This window comes from Nothoprocta perdicaria, unplaced genomic scaffold, assembly GCF_003342845.1.
Source record: "Nothoprocta perdicaria isolate Ctin4 unplaced genomic scaffold, notPer1 scaffold_86, whole genome shotgun sequence".
NCBI lineage: Eukaryota > Metazoa > Chordata > Aves > Tinamiformes > Tinamidae > Nothoprocta > Nothoprocta perdicaria.
The window spans coordinates 1,003,233-1,019,767 of NW_020456154.1; the positions used below are offsets into that span (position 1 = coordinate 1,003,233).

Sequence of the window (16,535 nt, forward strand, 5' to 3'; positions counted from 1 at the left end):
TCTCGTCTACCAGTCTTTTGTACAGAATGGCCTGGATAGCAGTTTACTGGGAATGTGGTAATAAAATAAATGTGATAATAAAATAACAACAAATTTCATTCTATTAAATGAGTTTTTCTATGGAAYAAAAATGAAGAAAAAAGATGATATCCTTAGCAACCGTGCAGATGAGTCTGCAATTTAAAACTAGTCACAGAGTCTCTCTAATTGTTCATGTGCTGCAAACACGGTCTCACTGAGTGGCATCTGCCTGCCATTGAGCTGGGAAATATCTTTAAGAAAGCATTACATAAAGCATAATTTTCCAAAGCAAAAAAGTGCAACTCTGTTTGTCACAAACATTACAGAACTATGAATGGGAGTGCAAACATTGTGCATGCTAAGCAGTGCTTTTTAATGGATTTTAGATACACGGGAAGTTACAACTATGGCAGCTACAGCAACCAGCATCCCCACCCAATGCAGAGTCAGTATCCATCTTTACCACATGATACTGCTATTTCTGGACCACTTCACTACTCAGCTTACCACAGAAGCTCCTCACAGGTAAGTTAGTTTTGTTAGTTTTATTACTTGATAATGCTTGTTGTAACATTTAAAAAAAATAAGGATGTGTTTGGAAATTTCTCATTGGTTTATATACTGTTAGAATCAAATGTAGTCCTGGATAGTCCTTATGTTTTTTTTCTCAGCCTCTTTGCCATTGTGCAATATTTCCAAGATAACCTTCATTCTAGATGGAGATACTCTTTGAAAAGATGAGACTTGAGCACTAAACTCTAAAATCCAGCAATCTGGATCACAACAAGTAGTTCTSTGTTGGGCAATAGTTTAAACAAAGATGAATATAAATATCAAGACATTGAGAAAAGGAAGAGATTMTTTATAAGGAATAAAAATATTTTCATATAGTTGAAAGAGGATGTAGAAKCAATTGGTTTAGAGAGTATAGATGGTTAGAAATTTGCCAAAAAATATGATTTGTGCATTTAGTTTGGATAACTGGGATGTCAATGTGCAAAATGTTGTGTTCAACCTGTATGCTGCAGCCTCTTTCTATACATTAAGGAGTTAAGTCCGTTTTCAGGACTGTTCTAGTTCACACAGCTGAGCTGGGAGGAAGCAGCTCGATTGTTATGAACAGGGCTGCTCCCTGGGGCCTCTGCTGGGAAACTTGCAGACRCTGGTACAGGCAGGAGGTGATGCCTTTGGAGAATTGCACATGGGCCTTGTTATCCAGTAGCTGCATCTACTCGAAATCAATGCGTGTTTGTTAAGGAGCAACCTGCTTCTGCTCGTCCTGGATTGCAAGGTTCCTGGCAGGCACTTCCACGGATTTGGAAGTGCTGTGGACTAGAGCCCATGAAGCCTGCATCTCATTCTGGTCTCTGGCGTCAGCCTGCCAAGTCATCCCAGAGAAATAATGTCTCCTTTCTCTATCTCATTTTCATTTGTTGTAAAATGAGAATAATGATATTGGTCTTCTTAAAGTTTTTTGAGATCTGCTTAGAAAAGTTTTCCTATACAAAGCCAGTATGTTCATTCAGACCTGCTCCGTAATGACTCTGTAGCCACTGGTGAATACACAAGGAGTTAGCTCGTGTCCTGATTAACATGTTGTATAGAAATACTAGCACTTATTAAATCGTGCACATTTGAGAGCAAAATGATTCAGCTTTTACTTAGCATGTTCGTTCTCATAGTGTTTGTAAACTGAAACACGATCTTTCAGTTTTAGGACTGATCTTACAGATGGGATCCAACTAACAACATCCTATTAATGTGCTCACTCTGTGTTTAAAGGAGCTATGAACTGAAACCCTGCTTTAAAAATAATGTAAAAGTTTTAAATGATTTTAACGTTTCTTGTTCTCATATTGCTTTAAAATAAACTAGACTTCTGTAAATTCCCTGCCCCCTGATGACAAGTATTATTTTTAAGAAATTACTTCTAACCAACAAAAATCTGTTGGTCTGCAAAGCCCAACAAGATGTTAGGGAATTACACTCTTTMTAATAGACTTTCCCAGGGCTACATGGTGCAAAGGAATTGCAGTAGGACTGATGACCTTTCATAATCAAAGTACAGGGGACCAAACTTACAACGGATGCAAACAGTCACCACTAGAGTGAAAGGAGTGCAGCTACAATACATATTACTGTGGTAATATAATCAGTCAGAGATAGGAGGCGTTGACCAACATCTCTCTCTCTCTACCAAAGAACTCTTTGTTCTAGTCTACTTTCAGTCCAAATATAGAAGCCTGGCTCAGCTGTAGCTACTATTCTATCATGTTCTCTAGGGTAGTGTGTAGGCATTAACYCCTAAGAAGAAATGTGCATGTGAAAGAAATTGTCCTCTGCAAAGACAGAATCAGAGAAAGCTCTTGTCCTAGGTAGGACTGAGTCGAAAGAGACAAGATGCAATAGGCTGCAGCTGTAGGTTACTGTTTTGGTCTGAAAAGTCACCAATCTCCATCCAACCTCTGTCTGTAGAAGAAAACAAAATACTCCAGCTCTTATCAGTTCAGTTATCGTGAGGCTATTTTCCAGTTCAGAGCATGGGACTGTTCCTGAAGAACAACAGAAATGTGTTTGATTTTTCTGTTTTAGAGGAGCTTTAAGAGGGTCATTTCACAAACATGATTTGTAGAGCATGAACAGAAAGAGAGGAATTGGCACAATGGGGATGGATAGAGTAACTTTTATTTGCTTGGAAGGAGGAGAACTGAACTGCAGAGGATGGGAAGGAAATATTTGATCCTTTAAATTGTATTTGCCAACATATYGCACATAGGTCCCAGCTTCACACACAGTCCTAAAGTGGTTGGACTGTGTTAGTTTTAGGAGGTCTGCTCTGGTTTTGTCACTGGAGAGCCGTGCTGGAGCTGGAGTCCCCTTGAATTCCTGTACAAGTTTTGCTCTTGATCAGAGTGGACACGGGTTCCCCACCAAGCGAGTGTCACCTGAGCAGCAGTGAGGCTGTACGGTGAGAGGTTGCTGGGCAGTTGGAATCCCTTGGTGTTACAGGTCCACTCATGCTCCATCCCATATATAAAAAAAAAAAAAAAAGAAAAAAAAAGGGGAAAGCCTCTGGGCATATTGTAAACTCCCAGCTTCAAGACAGTCTTTGCACTTCCTTGGCTCACAGAGGAATGTGGTATGTGCCCCAAAACATTAGGCTGTATGGAGATTGTGATAAGCAGCTCAGAGTTTCAGAAAGATCTGGGACTCTGGAGTGGATAGGAGGGCAAAGGAGTGGAGGTAGCGGCTTGTAAAAGGCTTTATGGGGAGGTGAATATACTGAGGAAGTGATTTCTGCAGCTAGCAGCCAAACTTGAGCCTAGAACTGGCTCCTTCGGACAGTGCAGGCTGACAAATTCCCACTGGAGGCTAGAGGAGTCTTTTTGGTGGCAGAGGCAGCTTCTCTACAGGAACCTTATTCTTAACCTGAGTACTGTTTTCAACGACTGGCATCTGTCAGCAATTCTCAGCTCCTACCCTTCCTTGTAACTCCAGGTCTGGTAGCTCTGGTAGCCCCTTCCTTGACTGCTGGCCGAGAACGTGGCACACAAACAAAGCAGAATGATCCACTGCTTGATCGGTGCCTGCCTGGCTCTCTAGGCAGTAGTGCAGAGCTGCACTCAATCATGCAGCCCTAATTCTGTCATCATTTAGCAGGGAACGGTGCAGTGTGCGTACATAAACAATTCTGAGCTGAGCTTTATGTTTTCCCAGTTGTCTGCCTGTGTAGCTCTAACTAAACCAGACCAATAGGCCACAAGTCCTTCCAGCAGCCTCTGAGCTTTCTTGCTGACCTACACCAAGTTAGCAGGGAGATACTGCTTCAAAAGTAACCCTTGCAAAACGTCTGACCCATTTCCACCATCTACACTGGGCTTTTGGTCAGAGCGTCTGTCCACAAGTTTGACCCTTGCTGGGTGCCAGGGATAGTGATAGGGACAGTGATACTATCCCAGTGCAGTAAGAATCATATTCCCAATTCCATATATCATCCTTACCAGTAACCCAAAAAAGCTAGTAAAAATGCTGTTTTTCACTGCCTTTGTTTTTTTTACCTTATTTTTAAGTTACTGTTACCTAAAAGACAGTAAGAACAGTAAGAAAAAAATACTGTCCGTATCTTGCCTATGAAAGAAGAATTATTGTTCCTAACCGTATGGCTTTATAACTGACTTGAGATTGTTAGAATGCAGTTGCGGTAATTGGGTATTGAATGGAACAGGAAACAGATGTCTTGGCTTTTTAAGAAGTCATTACAAATAGCATTTTCAGAAGGCTCTAGATGCCRCTCCCCAAAACACCAAAATCACTCAGTCTGACTTGAAAATTTCACTCAACCTATTTGACAGACTAAGACTCAAAAAGCTTTATTTCATGGAGAAAAGGGTCAGATTCTGGGTTAGAAAGGAGCCATCAATCAATAATTCTGACTATAGCATTTTTGTGATGTTAGGTATATTTTTATAATGGTCATGTAGAGCCTGTTCTTCACAATAGCTGTAATTGCTGCTGAGAGTTGTCTGGAAATACTCAATCCTAAAGTAGTGTCTAATGAACAGTGCTAACTTGCAGCATTCTGCAGGGCTGTGAGCTGACACGACGTAGAGGCAGAGCCACAGTCAAAGCAAAATATTTTGCTGCTTGCACAGAGACACCTTTCACCTCCATACATAATCAGTCAGCAAGCTGAGGATGAGAATAAAGAGGTTGTTCTCCATCCTCACAGTGCAGGAGCTCAGGCTTCACTTAGTGGGAGGACACATTTGACACAGTATTTTCTAAAATAATACTAAAAGAAATGGAATTAATTTTACATTTTTCGGCAAGGCCTTACCAATAATCTGCTGAAAGCCTCCCAGACTTAAAGAGCTTCTTGTCTCGACTGAACAGCAGCAGTAGCAACAAGCGTGAGTTAACCCAGCACAGGGTAATTTCCTGTCAAGAGCCCTCCAACAAACGTCCCTTTTATATCTGGCCAAGCTCCCTAGGCCCCAGTGTTTGGAGCTGAGCACGCTGAAGCACTCTTCATTAACCCGGATGTGGGGTGTGAAAGGTGATGCAGGCAGCACGGGCAGGCATCCGCCCAGATGGCTCCGCTTTGGCCACTCCAACAAGGCTCAATAGATGCTTCACTGGCTCAGTTAATAGTGCGGCAGGGGCCAGTGGGTACTTTAAAAATATTGTCTTTCAATAGGCTCTTCACTGGAGGGAGAAAGAAGTCACTGACTCGCTTGCGAGTAGCTGACCTAGCGCTACAAAACTTTCCATGGTGGACTCACTCATAACAGAATTTATTGTAAAATACTAGATATTCAGAGTCCATATAATTTTGAAGCAATCATTCTTTTTACATTCGTGCAACATTCCTACACACAGCTGTGCCGGGGCCGCCGGGTGGGAAGGAAGCGCAGCGTGCTGCGTCCTGCCCCACACAAGCCCTGATGTGGGGCCTGCCCAGCGATGGGGGCTTCCTTAGCGCGGCGCTTGCCTGCAAGCAGGAGGACTTGCTTTCCTTTTCAGTGCTCCTCCACGTTTAGTCTRCAAAGTCTTAATCCCCAAATGGGCAAGGGACCTGACACACGTTACGTGGCTTCCCCAGRTGCAACCTAGAGACTCTGCACAATATTCCCAGACTTAATTTTGTGTCTCTAGCTCGTAGTTGAAAGTTTCCCAGTCTGCACATTATCAGTGGCCAACAAGAATGGCTSACGCTGGAGCTCTCTCTTGCCATTTGTAAGGAGTTTGAAAGCAAGCAATTCTCCCATGCTAAGTCCCAACCTCAGTTTCACGACCTCAAAGAGAAACCACACCAAGTCAGGATGGCAAAAGACTCCTCTGTTGTTAACAGCAGATCAGTTAGTGGGCAGGGAGACAACAGATAATTGCTGATATATTGCAGCAAAAGCCTCGGCTGACCTAGACAGAAGTAGGTTCTTGAACAGAACAGTCAAAATTCAGGTATAAATCAATGAGCAGTAAAGATGAAGACCATGGTAGCCGATACAAAGTAAAACCTGACTGCAGTCAAAGCAGTGCTTGCCCACCTTAGCCCACATCTTGCAGGCCCATGCGTGACACAGAGAAAAGAASGGGTTGTGTTTCTATTTTCTTTCTCACAGTGGTCCACCCAGGTCCTACCATTTCAAAGCACTTTGTACGCAGTGGAAGAGTCATTTGTGAAACACCTGAGATCATCCAAGGCCAACAACTTATGGGAACCTAACCAGTGGTTTATGTCATGTAGCAGGATGAAGAGAAGAGCCRTCTTCTTAGGACTGCTCATGTTCTGTCCAAAAAATTTATCTCCTGGTTTGATGAATCCCTCTGGTGGCTGTAGACAGAGCACAGATGACTCATTTTTCTTAGATGTCTAACATATTGAGAACTAATCAGGGAAAAGAATTTGACTCTGATGCTATAGAGAATCTTGTGGGAACTTATTTTCTATTCTAATTCTCTGTTTATTGTGGGAGGGGCTTTGTTCAGCAAGATGATAGGTGAAGGCAATTAGCAGGTACTAGCATGAAAAGCAGTTACTTTAATGTATTGCCTATGCAGTCTAGAAAAGCTGTGTTTTAAATCTGTGATCTAGTCTCCCAAACTAAAAAAAAAAAAACTGAAAATTGGTAAACTTTTCCTGAAGCCCCATATATTTATCTAAAAAACTTGCAGGTTGGTTGTCTCTTGACAGAGCGCCCTGTCCTTAGCTATTTAAATGAGAGAACCATGGCCTTAAATTGCCATCAGCACATCTAAAACTTCAAAGCACGGCTTGCTTAGCTGAGGGGCATGGTGGCTCTTGTCGTCGGCACAAGGCTTCATGTGGTCAGTGCCTCAGTTCTGCTGGACTTTCCTATGGGAAAAGCCTTTCTCTGAGGAGAAGATGGAAAACGTGGATGATCTTGTATAGAAATGTTGCCAGTGGTGCCGATACAGCTTGCTCGGAAGCTCTGAAGAAGGCTTCTTCTGCCTTAGAAGTACCAGTTGAGGTGTTGCTGTTCTCGTGTGGTGCTGCCCTTTACGGGCCTGTCTCAGCAGCTGCTTGCACAGGTAAATCCGCAGGCTCCGAGGACATGAGAAGCTCATGTTGAATCACGCCCTGTGCAAGTTACTTCTCCTCCCTCTCATCTAGTGGCCTGGCACCCAGCCCGTGGCGGGGTGTGCTGAGCCGTGGACTGCAATGTTTTATGAAGTGCCAGTTRAGTTGTTTGGAARGAGTCTTCTCCATCTCTGTGCCCTYGTTCGGAGCAGCCCGCGTGGGGCCTTTGCGCTGCCTGAGGCTGGGAGCAGCGCCAGGTTTGCCAAGGCAGGGCCGCTTCCTGGCTGGGCCGTGCGGGCCGCCAGCGGAAACTCCTCATGGGACACGGCTGTAATCGCCTTGCGGGGCCATTTATGCAACTGATTTAGCCCGGCCCCACCAGCAGCGGAGTCATGTAATGAGACCCGTTGGGAATCACTCGCAGTTCCCTCCTCTGACCAGCTCCRGCAGCGCCTCTTCCCAGGCCCTCCAACGAAGAGGGAAGGCGTCTCCCCCATGCAACACCTGCGAGGAGGGGAAGGGTCAGATCCAGAAGCAGTGGTGCCCCTCCTCTGGGAGACACAAACAAATATCACCTTGTCAAGCAGCTTGAGAGAATGGAGTTTAAAATGATGACACTTTTGATATAAAAAGCGCAAGCCTGTGTCTGTGGAGCCGTTTGGCCCAGTCCTGCAGTGCTCACAATGMCCAGATGAACTGGCCAGAGCCCATCATGCCAGGAAGCTGTGAAAAACAAGAGAGCTGAAGATACGGAGCTGGCCAAGGGCAGCGGGGATCCTGTGCGGCGCTCCCGTGCGGATGGATAGTCTGAGGGCAAGTCCAGGCCAGCCATTCCTTAGGCCCAGCCCACACGGGCAACGCGCTTCACGTCAGGCGGGCAGAGCAGCGCCCAGGGCTCCCTTCGCTTCCCGTCGCCGGGCAGCCTGCGGCTCCGCGGGGCAGATGCTGTTCCCTGGTTTTCTGCCTATCCCCAGCACATCTTCCTCTCAGCAGGAGGCATTTGTCAAACTACTCTGGTTTCTAGTTCCCAACTGTCACTGCGGACAGCTGGGGAATAGGGAGATTCTTCTGCTYTTTTTTCCTGCAAGTTCTGTAATTAGCTGCCCGCTTTGAAGCCAGTCCCTAGTGGTTTTCTGCAGAGACTGGCAGGACGGTTTGTGAACATTTAGAAGGGAGGCAGCCTGTAAGTAGTAAAGATCTTTCACCTTCTCCCTGAAAACACAGTAGAGTGAGCCCGGTAGAGCTGGGACGCTTGATGCTTTGCTGTTTACTGCATAGCAAGTTGCCTAGTAAAAGCTGGGGGGAGAAAAGACTGGAGAAAGTCATTTCCCTGCTCCCAGAACTACCTGCCAGCAGCTGGCCCTTCTTGATAAACTCGGCTGGTATTTAAATGCCAAGGCTGCTTTGCAGGACTTTCCCTGACACTTGGAACTGGCTGCAGGCGTTGATGTTCCCCTTCAATGTACTGCCTAGCTGGGGGGTTGCTAGTTCATAGCTGTGGTCAATCAGGCAGTTGCGATACTTTACCACTAAGCAAGGGGTAGATATTTCTTTAATTTATTTTTCTGTCTTTTAATTTTTCATTGTAGTATCCTTTCAACAGCCCGACCTCACGGATGGAGCCATGTTTGATGAGCAGTACCCCAAGGCTGCATCCCACCCCAGTGACTCCTCGCTGGCCAGAAGTCCCGTCTGCAAATTCCTGCTACACGAGCCCGTCCATGCACTCCACGAGATACGGAAATTCTAGTGACATGTACACACCGCTGGCTACGCGCCGCAATTCCGAATACGAGCACATGCAACACTTTCCTGGCTTTGCCTACATCAATGGGGAAGCCACCACAGGTTGGGCGAAATGAACGTGACTGGCATCAGCTGAGCCCTTATACTTTAAAGAGTTATTAAAACTTTATATTACGTGGGACGTTTTGTGGACGTTCTTCAGTGGAGGTGAAGACAGAAAAGATCCTGGGCAAATAAACGTAGTTCAGAACGTGGGTGTACTGCAGACCAGTGTGACATGTTCCTGTAACCGAGCAAGAGTTTTGTGCTATTCTAGACCATTATTTAGGCCAATCTGTGCCTTCTTTAATCTGGCATGTGGGCCAACCGTGTGTGATGTCAACTCCAGTGAGCCATTTCTCCCCCTTCCCTAATTGACAAATGTTAATGGGTCTTGTAGGGAAATACTGGAAAGGAATTTATTTATAATGTGAGTTAAAGACAGAAAGCTCACTCTCAGCAAAGCTCTGGCATCTATGCCTTTAAAGTGCTCATGCATTAAAAACCATTCTGCCAAGTCATCAGTTGTTTGTATCTGTTTCTCTTTTTTGGCTCCTTAAAAGATATGTGTTATTATAGATTTCAGTTTACACCTTGCCTTTGAATATCGATGCACCTTTCTGTTGATCCAATAAACCTGATCTTTACAAAAGAGAAAAAAAAAAGAAAAAAAAAAGAAAAAAAAGAAGAAGACATGTAGCATTGAATTATACACTGCCTTAATTTGACTGTTGTTCTTATTATATATGTATTTGTGTTAAGTTTGCACAATCTGGAAAAATTTCACTTCTCTGGTCAGTAATGACAAAGTTAAGAAAGGATTTGAGGACTGGGAAGATTCTGTATTCAGAGCCACATATGTTAAATATGAAGCAATTATGTAAGAAATGACAATGCAAACATGATTATTCATTTCACGACCTATTGACAGGTATGAAACTCTTCACTCAATTGCTTCACGTGGTGATAATTCTACACACTTCTACAAAAGCAAAATTCAAAGCTGTGCCTTTGAACTTATTCTGTACTGTGTATGTGTGGAAAAAAATGTATTGTATTTTGGGGAGAATTTTCGTAGACATTTTCTGTCAGATTTGTAGCTATTTGTGAGTTTTTGTTAGATTTTATTAACATAGCTTTTTCTTCTGTATTATAAAATGCACCAAGTAATTATGGTGGACCTATTACCCTATGGGTAAGAAATAAATAAATGGAAATACAACATCAGGCATTTTAGTAATTGTTTTGTTAACAAAATCTTTGATAGCGCCAATTGTGATGATAACAGTGTCTATGCTGAAAATGGACCTAAGTGTTATTTGTACAGTTGTGCAAGGCATGTGAGGGCTTTTCACACTCAAACTTCATGAAATTAAATTTATACCATTCAAATCCACTTAATTCCAGTGGCTTCTGCAAGCTGATAACTCTTCAAAAGCTCAGAAGGTGCCAATGTTATGTCTTTATCTAGCGAGGAACTTGAGAACTTATGCAGCCCGGCAAATGAGCTGCTCCTGGGCCTGCAGCCGCAAGCTGCTCCAGGCTGTTGCTCCTGACCTGGTAACTATGGGTGGGTTCTCCATGGGAAGTTCCATCCGCATGTGAGGAAGAACTCCTTCCCTGTGAGGGTGACAGAGTCCTGGCACAGGCTGCCCAGGGAGGCTGTGGAGTCTCCTTCTCTGGAGATCTTCCAAACCCGCCTGGATGCCGCCCTGTGCCCCGGCTCTGGGTGTCCCTGTTGGAGCAGGGGGCTGGACTAGATGATCTCTTGAGGCCCCTTCCAACCTCAGCCGTTCTGGGATTCTGTTATAATCCAGGTACCRCTGCTTATCCACACCATTGTATTCCCTGAGGCAGGTAAGATGTGCTCTCTTCTTGAAGTACCTTGTAACAAAAGCGTTTCTTACAATGCTGGAAACAGAAAGGTGGTTTTCCTGTAGGTGAGTCAATAAAGTGGCAGGATTCTCAGGCCTGGTGTATTTAACTGCTGTGTAAGTCAGCAGGATTTGGGGGCCCTTAAACATTCAGCCAAGGCGCCAGCCGYGGTTTCAGAACCGCAGCCAGAGCCCGTCTCCATGCTCAGGTGCAGGGTGACGGTCCCGTGTCCTGGCCGACTGTACCAGCCCCTCTGCAATGCCATCCAAGTCAGCTCGCGTCGTTACCCAACACACGTTCCCTCGACACTCSTAGTAAGCGGGGATCAAGCTCAGTTTATCCCAATTATGCAATTCCCACTCGAGCTACCTGCAGGCACAACAGCCCACGTGGCGGAATGTAAGCCGGCTGGAAGGCAGGCAGCTGGCAGGCAGCCTTTAGCAGCCAGACGTGTCGTGTGTTTGACATCAAGGTCCTGCTTTGCATTTYGTTATTGAAGATACTTAAAGTGTTCTTGCTGACCTACTAAATATGAGCAGGCATAGGAAGAGCTGCCTCATCAYGGATCAAACGCGCAGGGGAAAGGCAGAGTCACTATGGTAGAAAAATGCACTCTCTTTTCCCTCAGGAATACCAAATCTCTACCCTGCAGCACCAAGAGCCCACTCGTGACCCCTTCTGCTCATTTACTGTTGCTGGAAAATTGATTAACAGATGGTTAAAGATTGAGAAGGTCCAGGAGATGCACTGCTCACTATGCCCTAACACGGCCTCTCCAGGACCAGACTCCTCAGCAAGATGTTTGCAGGGAGAACTCGCATGGAACTCAGAGCTGGGGCTTCGAAGAACCAGAGTGGAGATGAATCTCCCATCCTCTAAGAGAATTCCCAAGCACATTCCKACAGGATTGCAGAGCCCAGGGCGGCTGCTCAGGAGACAGAGAACTGCAGCTAGTCAGTGTGTGCAAAGCGGTGGCACGGCCAATTATCACCCACAGCACCAGCAGGCTCTGCACTCCCAGGAAAGACCTGGAGGACTGTTAACGTCATCATCAGTCAGAAGGGCTTGAACTTCAGAAGCCGTTTGCAGAGGAGCCCCCGTGGTCTTTCTTTTTAAAGTTTATTTATAAACTCATGATGCCACAGGAGACTGAACATGCGCTTCCATCTAYCTTTGAACTGCTTCCTGATCACGGCTTTGAAGTTTAAACGGGATGTTCATGCAATGTATAGCTTCCTGAACACGGCTCTGCAGAGGTCACCATCACCATCCGTACCCGAAGCGGGGCAGCAGAAACCAGTCCCTGGTCCCCACCAGCCGCTGCAGGTCGGAACCCCCAGGATCGCTATAAAGCGCCGCGGGCTGCAGGYCACAGGGCTTCGCTGGGCTGGGACCTGCAGCTGCTCGCGAGGGGCCTGTTCTGCTGCACTGCACACAAGGGCGACAGCCTCCGAGCAGCGGGGCTGGTTAGGGCAGGGGCTCTTAAACCATCAGAGGGGGAATTGSCAGAGCCCAGGGGATGTGAATTAAGCCTCTCTCCTGACCTGGTGACCAAAGCTGTTGTTACTTGCTAGTCATATGTGTAGGGATATATATCACAAATATGTGACTGTGCAAATCTTTATGAAGAAGTTTTCATACCACATCCTAAAATAATAGATCTTTTTTTTCTTTATTTCTTCCTCTTTCTTTCCTCTTCCTTTTTCCTTCTTTCTCATTCTTCCCACTACCAATAAACATTTTATTGAATGTGATTTCTSTCATGCCCTTTAACATGCAACAAGAGACCTGTACATATATATATKTATACACATGGGCTTATATGCATAACATAAATGTATACACACATGCTGATATATATGTTATGTATGGATATAAAAATCCATTACAATTCTTCAGGATTTTTCATTACCAGGTAGAAAAAAGGCTCAGCGGGGGGAGAGCAGTGAGAACTCCATTCACCAGCGCGAACGCTGGTTTTGTCCGGCTACCTCTTGCTGCTAAGGTCACCACCCTTTGACAGGAACGGCCTCTGACCTCCCCAGCCCCACAATTCTGCTGCGAGTGACCCCGCAGCCCATGAAATCCAGGCGCAGACATCGCTTTGGAAGGCTCCCATAAAGCTGACTAACACGGGGAGGGCGCCAGCTGAAAAGGTCTGGCAGCTCTTTGGTAGAGGATGCAATTTATTCTGCCCCCCTCTTCCATTGAAATCCTAATCCTTCATATGCTGCCCAAAGTGGAAGCTAAAATGCACTGGTGCTGAATTACAATGCGCTGTTAAAGGGCCACTGAGGTGTTCCAGTCTTGAAAAATAAAAATGTAATTGATAAAGCACAAGTAAAACAGGTGTTGTGGTGTGCTCCATAGTGAGGTAAATCTAAGCCAGCAAACACTTTATTACAAGGTTGTAAATCAAACAAACAGCAGGAGTTTTATTTTCCTGGGTTTCTTTCAAAAGGTGCATCGTCGCCCACAGGGACCCGACCCGGTTGTGCAGCTCAGGGCGGTCCCGCGCGGCCCGTCACACCCCGAGGCCGCAAGCTGCCCCGCGCTGGTGCCACACAGCGCACGCAGACCCGCCAGCGCGGCGCTGCCTGCGGGCGGSGGGATCTTCCTGCCCCTTCGCCCGTCCCTCGTGAGGTGCACGCTGAGCCCTGCACCCAAGCACCTGCGGCTACAGGCGTGTTTCCTGCCTGGGGACCCTGGCCCCTCTGTTGTCTTTGGGGTTTGTTTAGTTGCCACATGCCGAGAGGAAGCCCTCCCAACACTACACGCGGGACACTGGCTTCGCCCCCGGCCGAGATCTCAAAAATGGGTCTAAACCACAAAAAGCATCGAGGCGGGGAMGAGGGCCCGGTGGGGCGGGCCGGGCTCGGGGCTCGAACCCACAACCCTGAGTCCTGCTCCCGCCCCCGCTCTCGCCAGGGGGTGGGGAGGGAGGGGCTGGCGCCTGCTGAGACTACAGCACCCATGAGGCCAAGCGGCACCAGCGCCGCCACGCGCGGCTGCTCCGCGTCGCTTGGCATGCTGGGAGGCGTAGTCCTGCCGGCGCAACCACAGCCTGTCTGGGCGGGCGATGCCTCCGTCACGTGCGGGCGGAGGGCAGCCAATAGAGGCGCGAGCTCCCACCCCTTCCAGCCAGTAGCGAGGCCGGGCGGGGCGGGCGGTTGCCAAGGGGAGCGTTGCGTCACGGGGGGCGGGCAGGCGGCGCCTGGGCGGTGGCCGCTGCCGGCGGAGCGGAGCGGAGCGGAGCGGAGCGGGGAGGCCGGGCCGGGCCGGGCCGGGGCCATGGAGCTGGGCGCCGTGCTGGAGGCCGTGGCGGGCGGCGGGGGCGGCGCCGAGGCCGTCGAGCAGCTCCTGGGCCGGTACAACGAGGAGGTAACGGGTCGGCGGCCTCGCACCGCCCCCCGCGGCGCGCGCTGGCCGTTATCGCGCCGCGCCGCGCCCCAACGGTCGCCGCCGGGTGCCGGGTCGCCCCGCGCTCTCGCCGCTCTCCGCGGCGGCCCCGCGCGACGCGCCCGTCCTCGAGCCCCGTGTGTCCGCGAGGGAGACCCGGCTCCGCAGGAGCCTCCGCCCCGGCCGSGGCCCCGCAGCCCCCGCGCTCTGCGCCCCGCAGGGCCCGGCGGGCAGCGTCTCTTTGTTTCGCTCTCTATTTTAGTGTTGTTTTTAACCTCCGTAGAGAATTGGAAGTGTCAGCAGTTAGGATTCAGGCTCTCCTGGCTGCTCCTTCCTGCCCCTGTTCTGCCTCTGTCTCGTGGCACAGTGGGTTCCTGGAGCTGCCGCGTAGCTCCCCTCGCCGCCGAAGTACTTTAACCTGCCCCCGGTGTGAGCGAGCTCTCAGTGCTGGCACCTCGTATATGGGGCCCAGGATCAAGGGTCACTGTGGTATGGCAGGTGTAGCCAAGAGCTTGGGAATGTTTCCGTGTTTCCTGGTGACATTGGGAGGTAGAAATTAAGGTGAAGCCAGACCTTGGGTGGATTTCTGTTTATTTTTTTCAGATGCGGACTTGTCGCTGCCTAGGCTGCACTAGAGCAGTGTTGTCTGCCCCTGAAGACCCCTTGTCCCATCGGAGCAGGAGGCCGTGCCTTGTGTAGACACCTCATAGCAGGCCCGTGAGGCCCTGTCTAATCACGGCCCATGAGGCCGTGGCTAGTCCTGTCTCCTGAAGGCTTTGTTAAAATGCAGGCATCTGTTGAAGGAATAAACTTGGGGATTGTCAATTAAAGATCCTTCCCCCTGGGAAGGGGGAAGTCGTGTGGATATGGGTTGGTGTAAAGTTGTTCTTCCACCTTTGAGAGGTGGCTTTCGGTTAGTTACCTTATGTACAATAAATTTGAAGTGTTAGAAGCTTGAGCATCGATCCCCGTAGGTTGTCTTTGTGTGTGTGAAATCCCAAAGCAGAGGTTGGAGCAGCTGCCCGGCACTTTCCCTGAGGTGCCATCAGGCCTGGAATCCATTAGAGGCCCCTAACGCCTTCAGCTCGCTGACGTCTCCAGCGCGGAGGGTTGTGGTCGAGGGACCTGCCCGCGTCTGCCCTCGGAAATGACCCGTCCTTCGGCTTGGCCCTGTGCTCGGGCGTGCAGAACGTGTCTCCTGAGCGGCGCCGTGCTGGGCCCCACGCTGCCCCACACGTCCCCCTCAGGACTTCGCTAGGCTTGGGGGGCCCATCGAGGGAGGAGCGAGAGCTGCTCTGCTCTGGCACGTTCAGTTTTCGCGCTGGGTCTGGAGTCGAGTGTAGCTGGAGGCTCCTCCCAAGCTACGATGGAAACCTGTCAGTACGRATCAATAGGACACTTCCCTGCCGGCTGCTTTGCCAAGAAGTCGGCCTCTCAGCTGCCTCCATCTCCTTAGGGGCAGCAGGAGACAAGAAGCAGAAAGTGACGTGGTGGCTCGGTGCCACTGCGCCTCCAGGTTACTGGAGAGGTTGTGGTGTCTTCTGTCAAGGTCTCGGCCAGCAGTGGCTCGCAGATGGCAGGTAACTGTTCCAGCCTTTGAGTGCTGTTTGCCACTCACAGGAATCAAAGGCTGAAGGTTTCGTATCGTTTGTTTTTCTATTGCTGTCTGCGTAGAGAGACTTTGTTAAAAGTAATAGAAATTTAGATTTTTTTCTCAGAAGTTGTTTATGATGCAGAATCACTTAACTTGAAAATATTAAATTCTCTACTGACAGTACTTTTGATTTGGAAAATGAGCTTTGTCGTTAGAGCAGTATTTCATTAGGAACATACTTCAAGATCCTGAAAAAAAAAGAGCTGGTCTCAGTAACCAGCTCAAATGACAGCTCAGGTGATTGTGAGACAGTTAATTGGAGTTGCTTGCTGAAATTATTCCTGTTGGAGAAGAACCTGAGTTTACAGGGTATCACTTTATTAGCTGGTGTTCTAACCAGACTGCYAAGGCTTATAATAATTTCACACTTGTCTCCTGTTTAATAGGTGAAGTTCATGCACAATAAATGTAAACTTTTTTTTTTCTTTACAGAATAAGGCTGTTTTCAGATTTGATCCAGCAGATGAAGAGAAAAGAAAGGTAAGTAAAACAAGCTACTAGTAAAACAAGAGAGTTTAATTTCTTTTCTGTTTAGAAATGTAACATAGGAAAGTTTGTCTCATAACTTAGCTGCTATTGTGAAATGATGCAGATAGACACTGCTTAAATGGTACTCACAAGAGTTTGTGACAAGAGTCTGGGTTTTTGTTGTTTGTGCTTCTTCAAGTGCAAAAGACCTGAGAACGTCCATATTCCTTTTCCCCAAAAATGGGAAAATAATCCTCCAAGCATAAAGAAAACAAAACCCAGTCTCAAGCA

General features: G+C 47.7%; 2 protein-coding genes across 3 annotated transcripts in view; both read left to right on the forward strand.

The window, feature by feature from the left end:
* The window catches only part of RFX4 (regulatory factor X4), an 87,908-nt gene extending 77,925 nt beyond the window's left edge, over positions 1 to 9,983 (forward strand). Inside the window, exons 17-18 of the mRNA XM_026052256.1 lie at positions 408 to 546; positions 8,653 to 9,983. Coding sequence (XP_025908041.1) covers positions 408 to 546; positions 8,653 to 8,925 — 412 coding nt within the window. The 3' untranslated portion in view covers positions 8,926 to 9,983. The remainder of the gene's footprint in view (positions 1 to 407; positions 547 to 8,652) is intronic.
* Positions 9,984 to 14,054: 4,071 nt separating this feature from the next.
* Positions 14,055 to 16,535, forward strand: part of RIC8B (RIC8 guanine nucleotide exchange factor B) — a 29,991-nt gene continuing 27,510 nt past the window's right edge. Inside the window, exons 1-2 of one of the 2 annotated variants that reach the window (XM_026052249.1) lie at positions 14,055 to 14,104; positions 16,209 to 16,256. The gene's annotated coding sequence lies outside the window, so the exon portion shown is untranslated. Of the gene's footprint in view, positions 14,105 to 15,518; positions 15,703 to 16,208; positions 16,257 to 16,535 lie in introns of those variants that run through there. The other variant, XM_026052248.1, reaches the window with a different exon arrangement.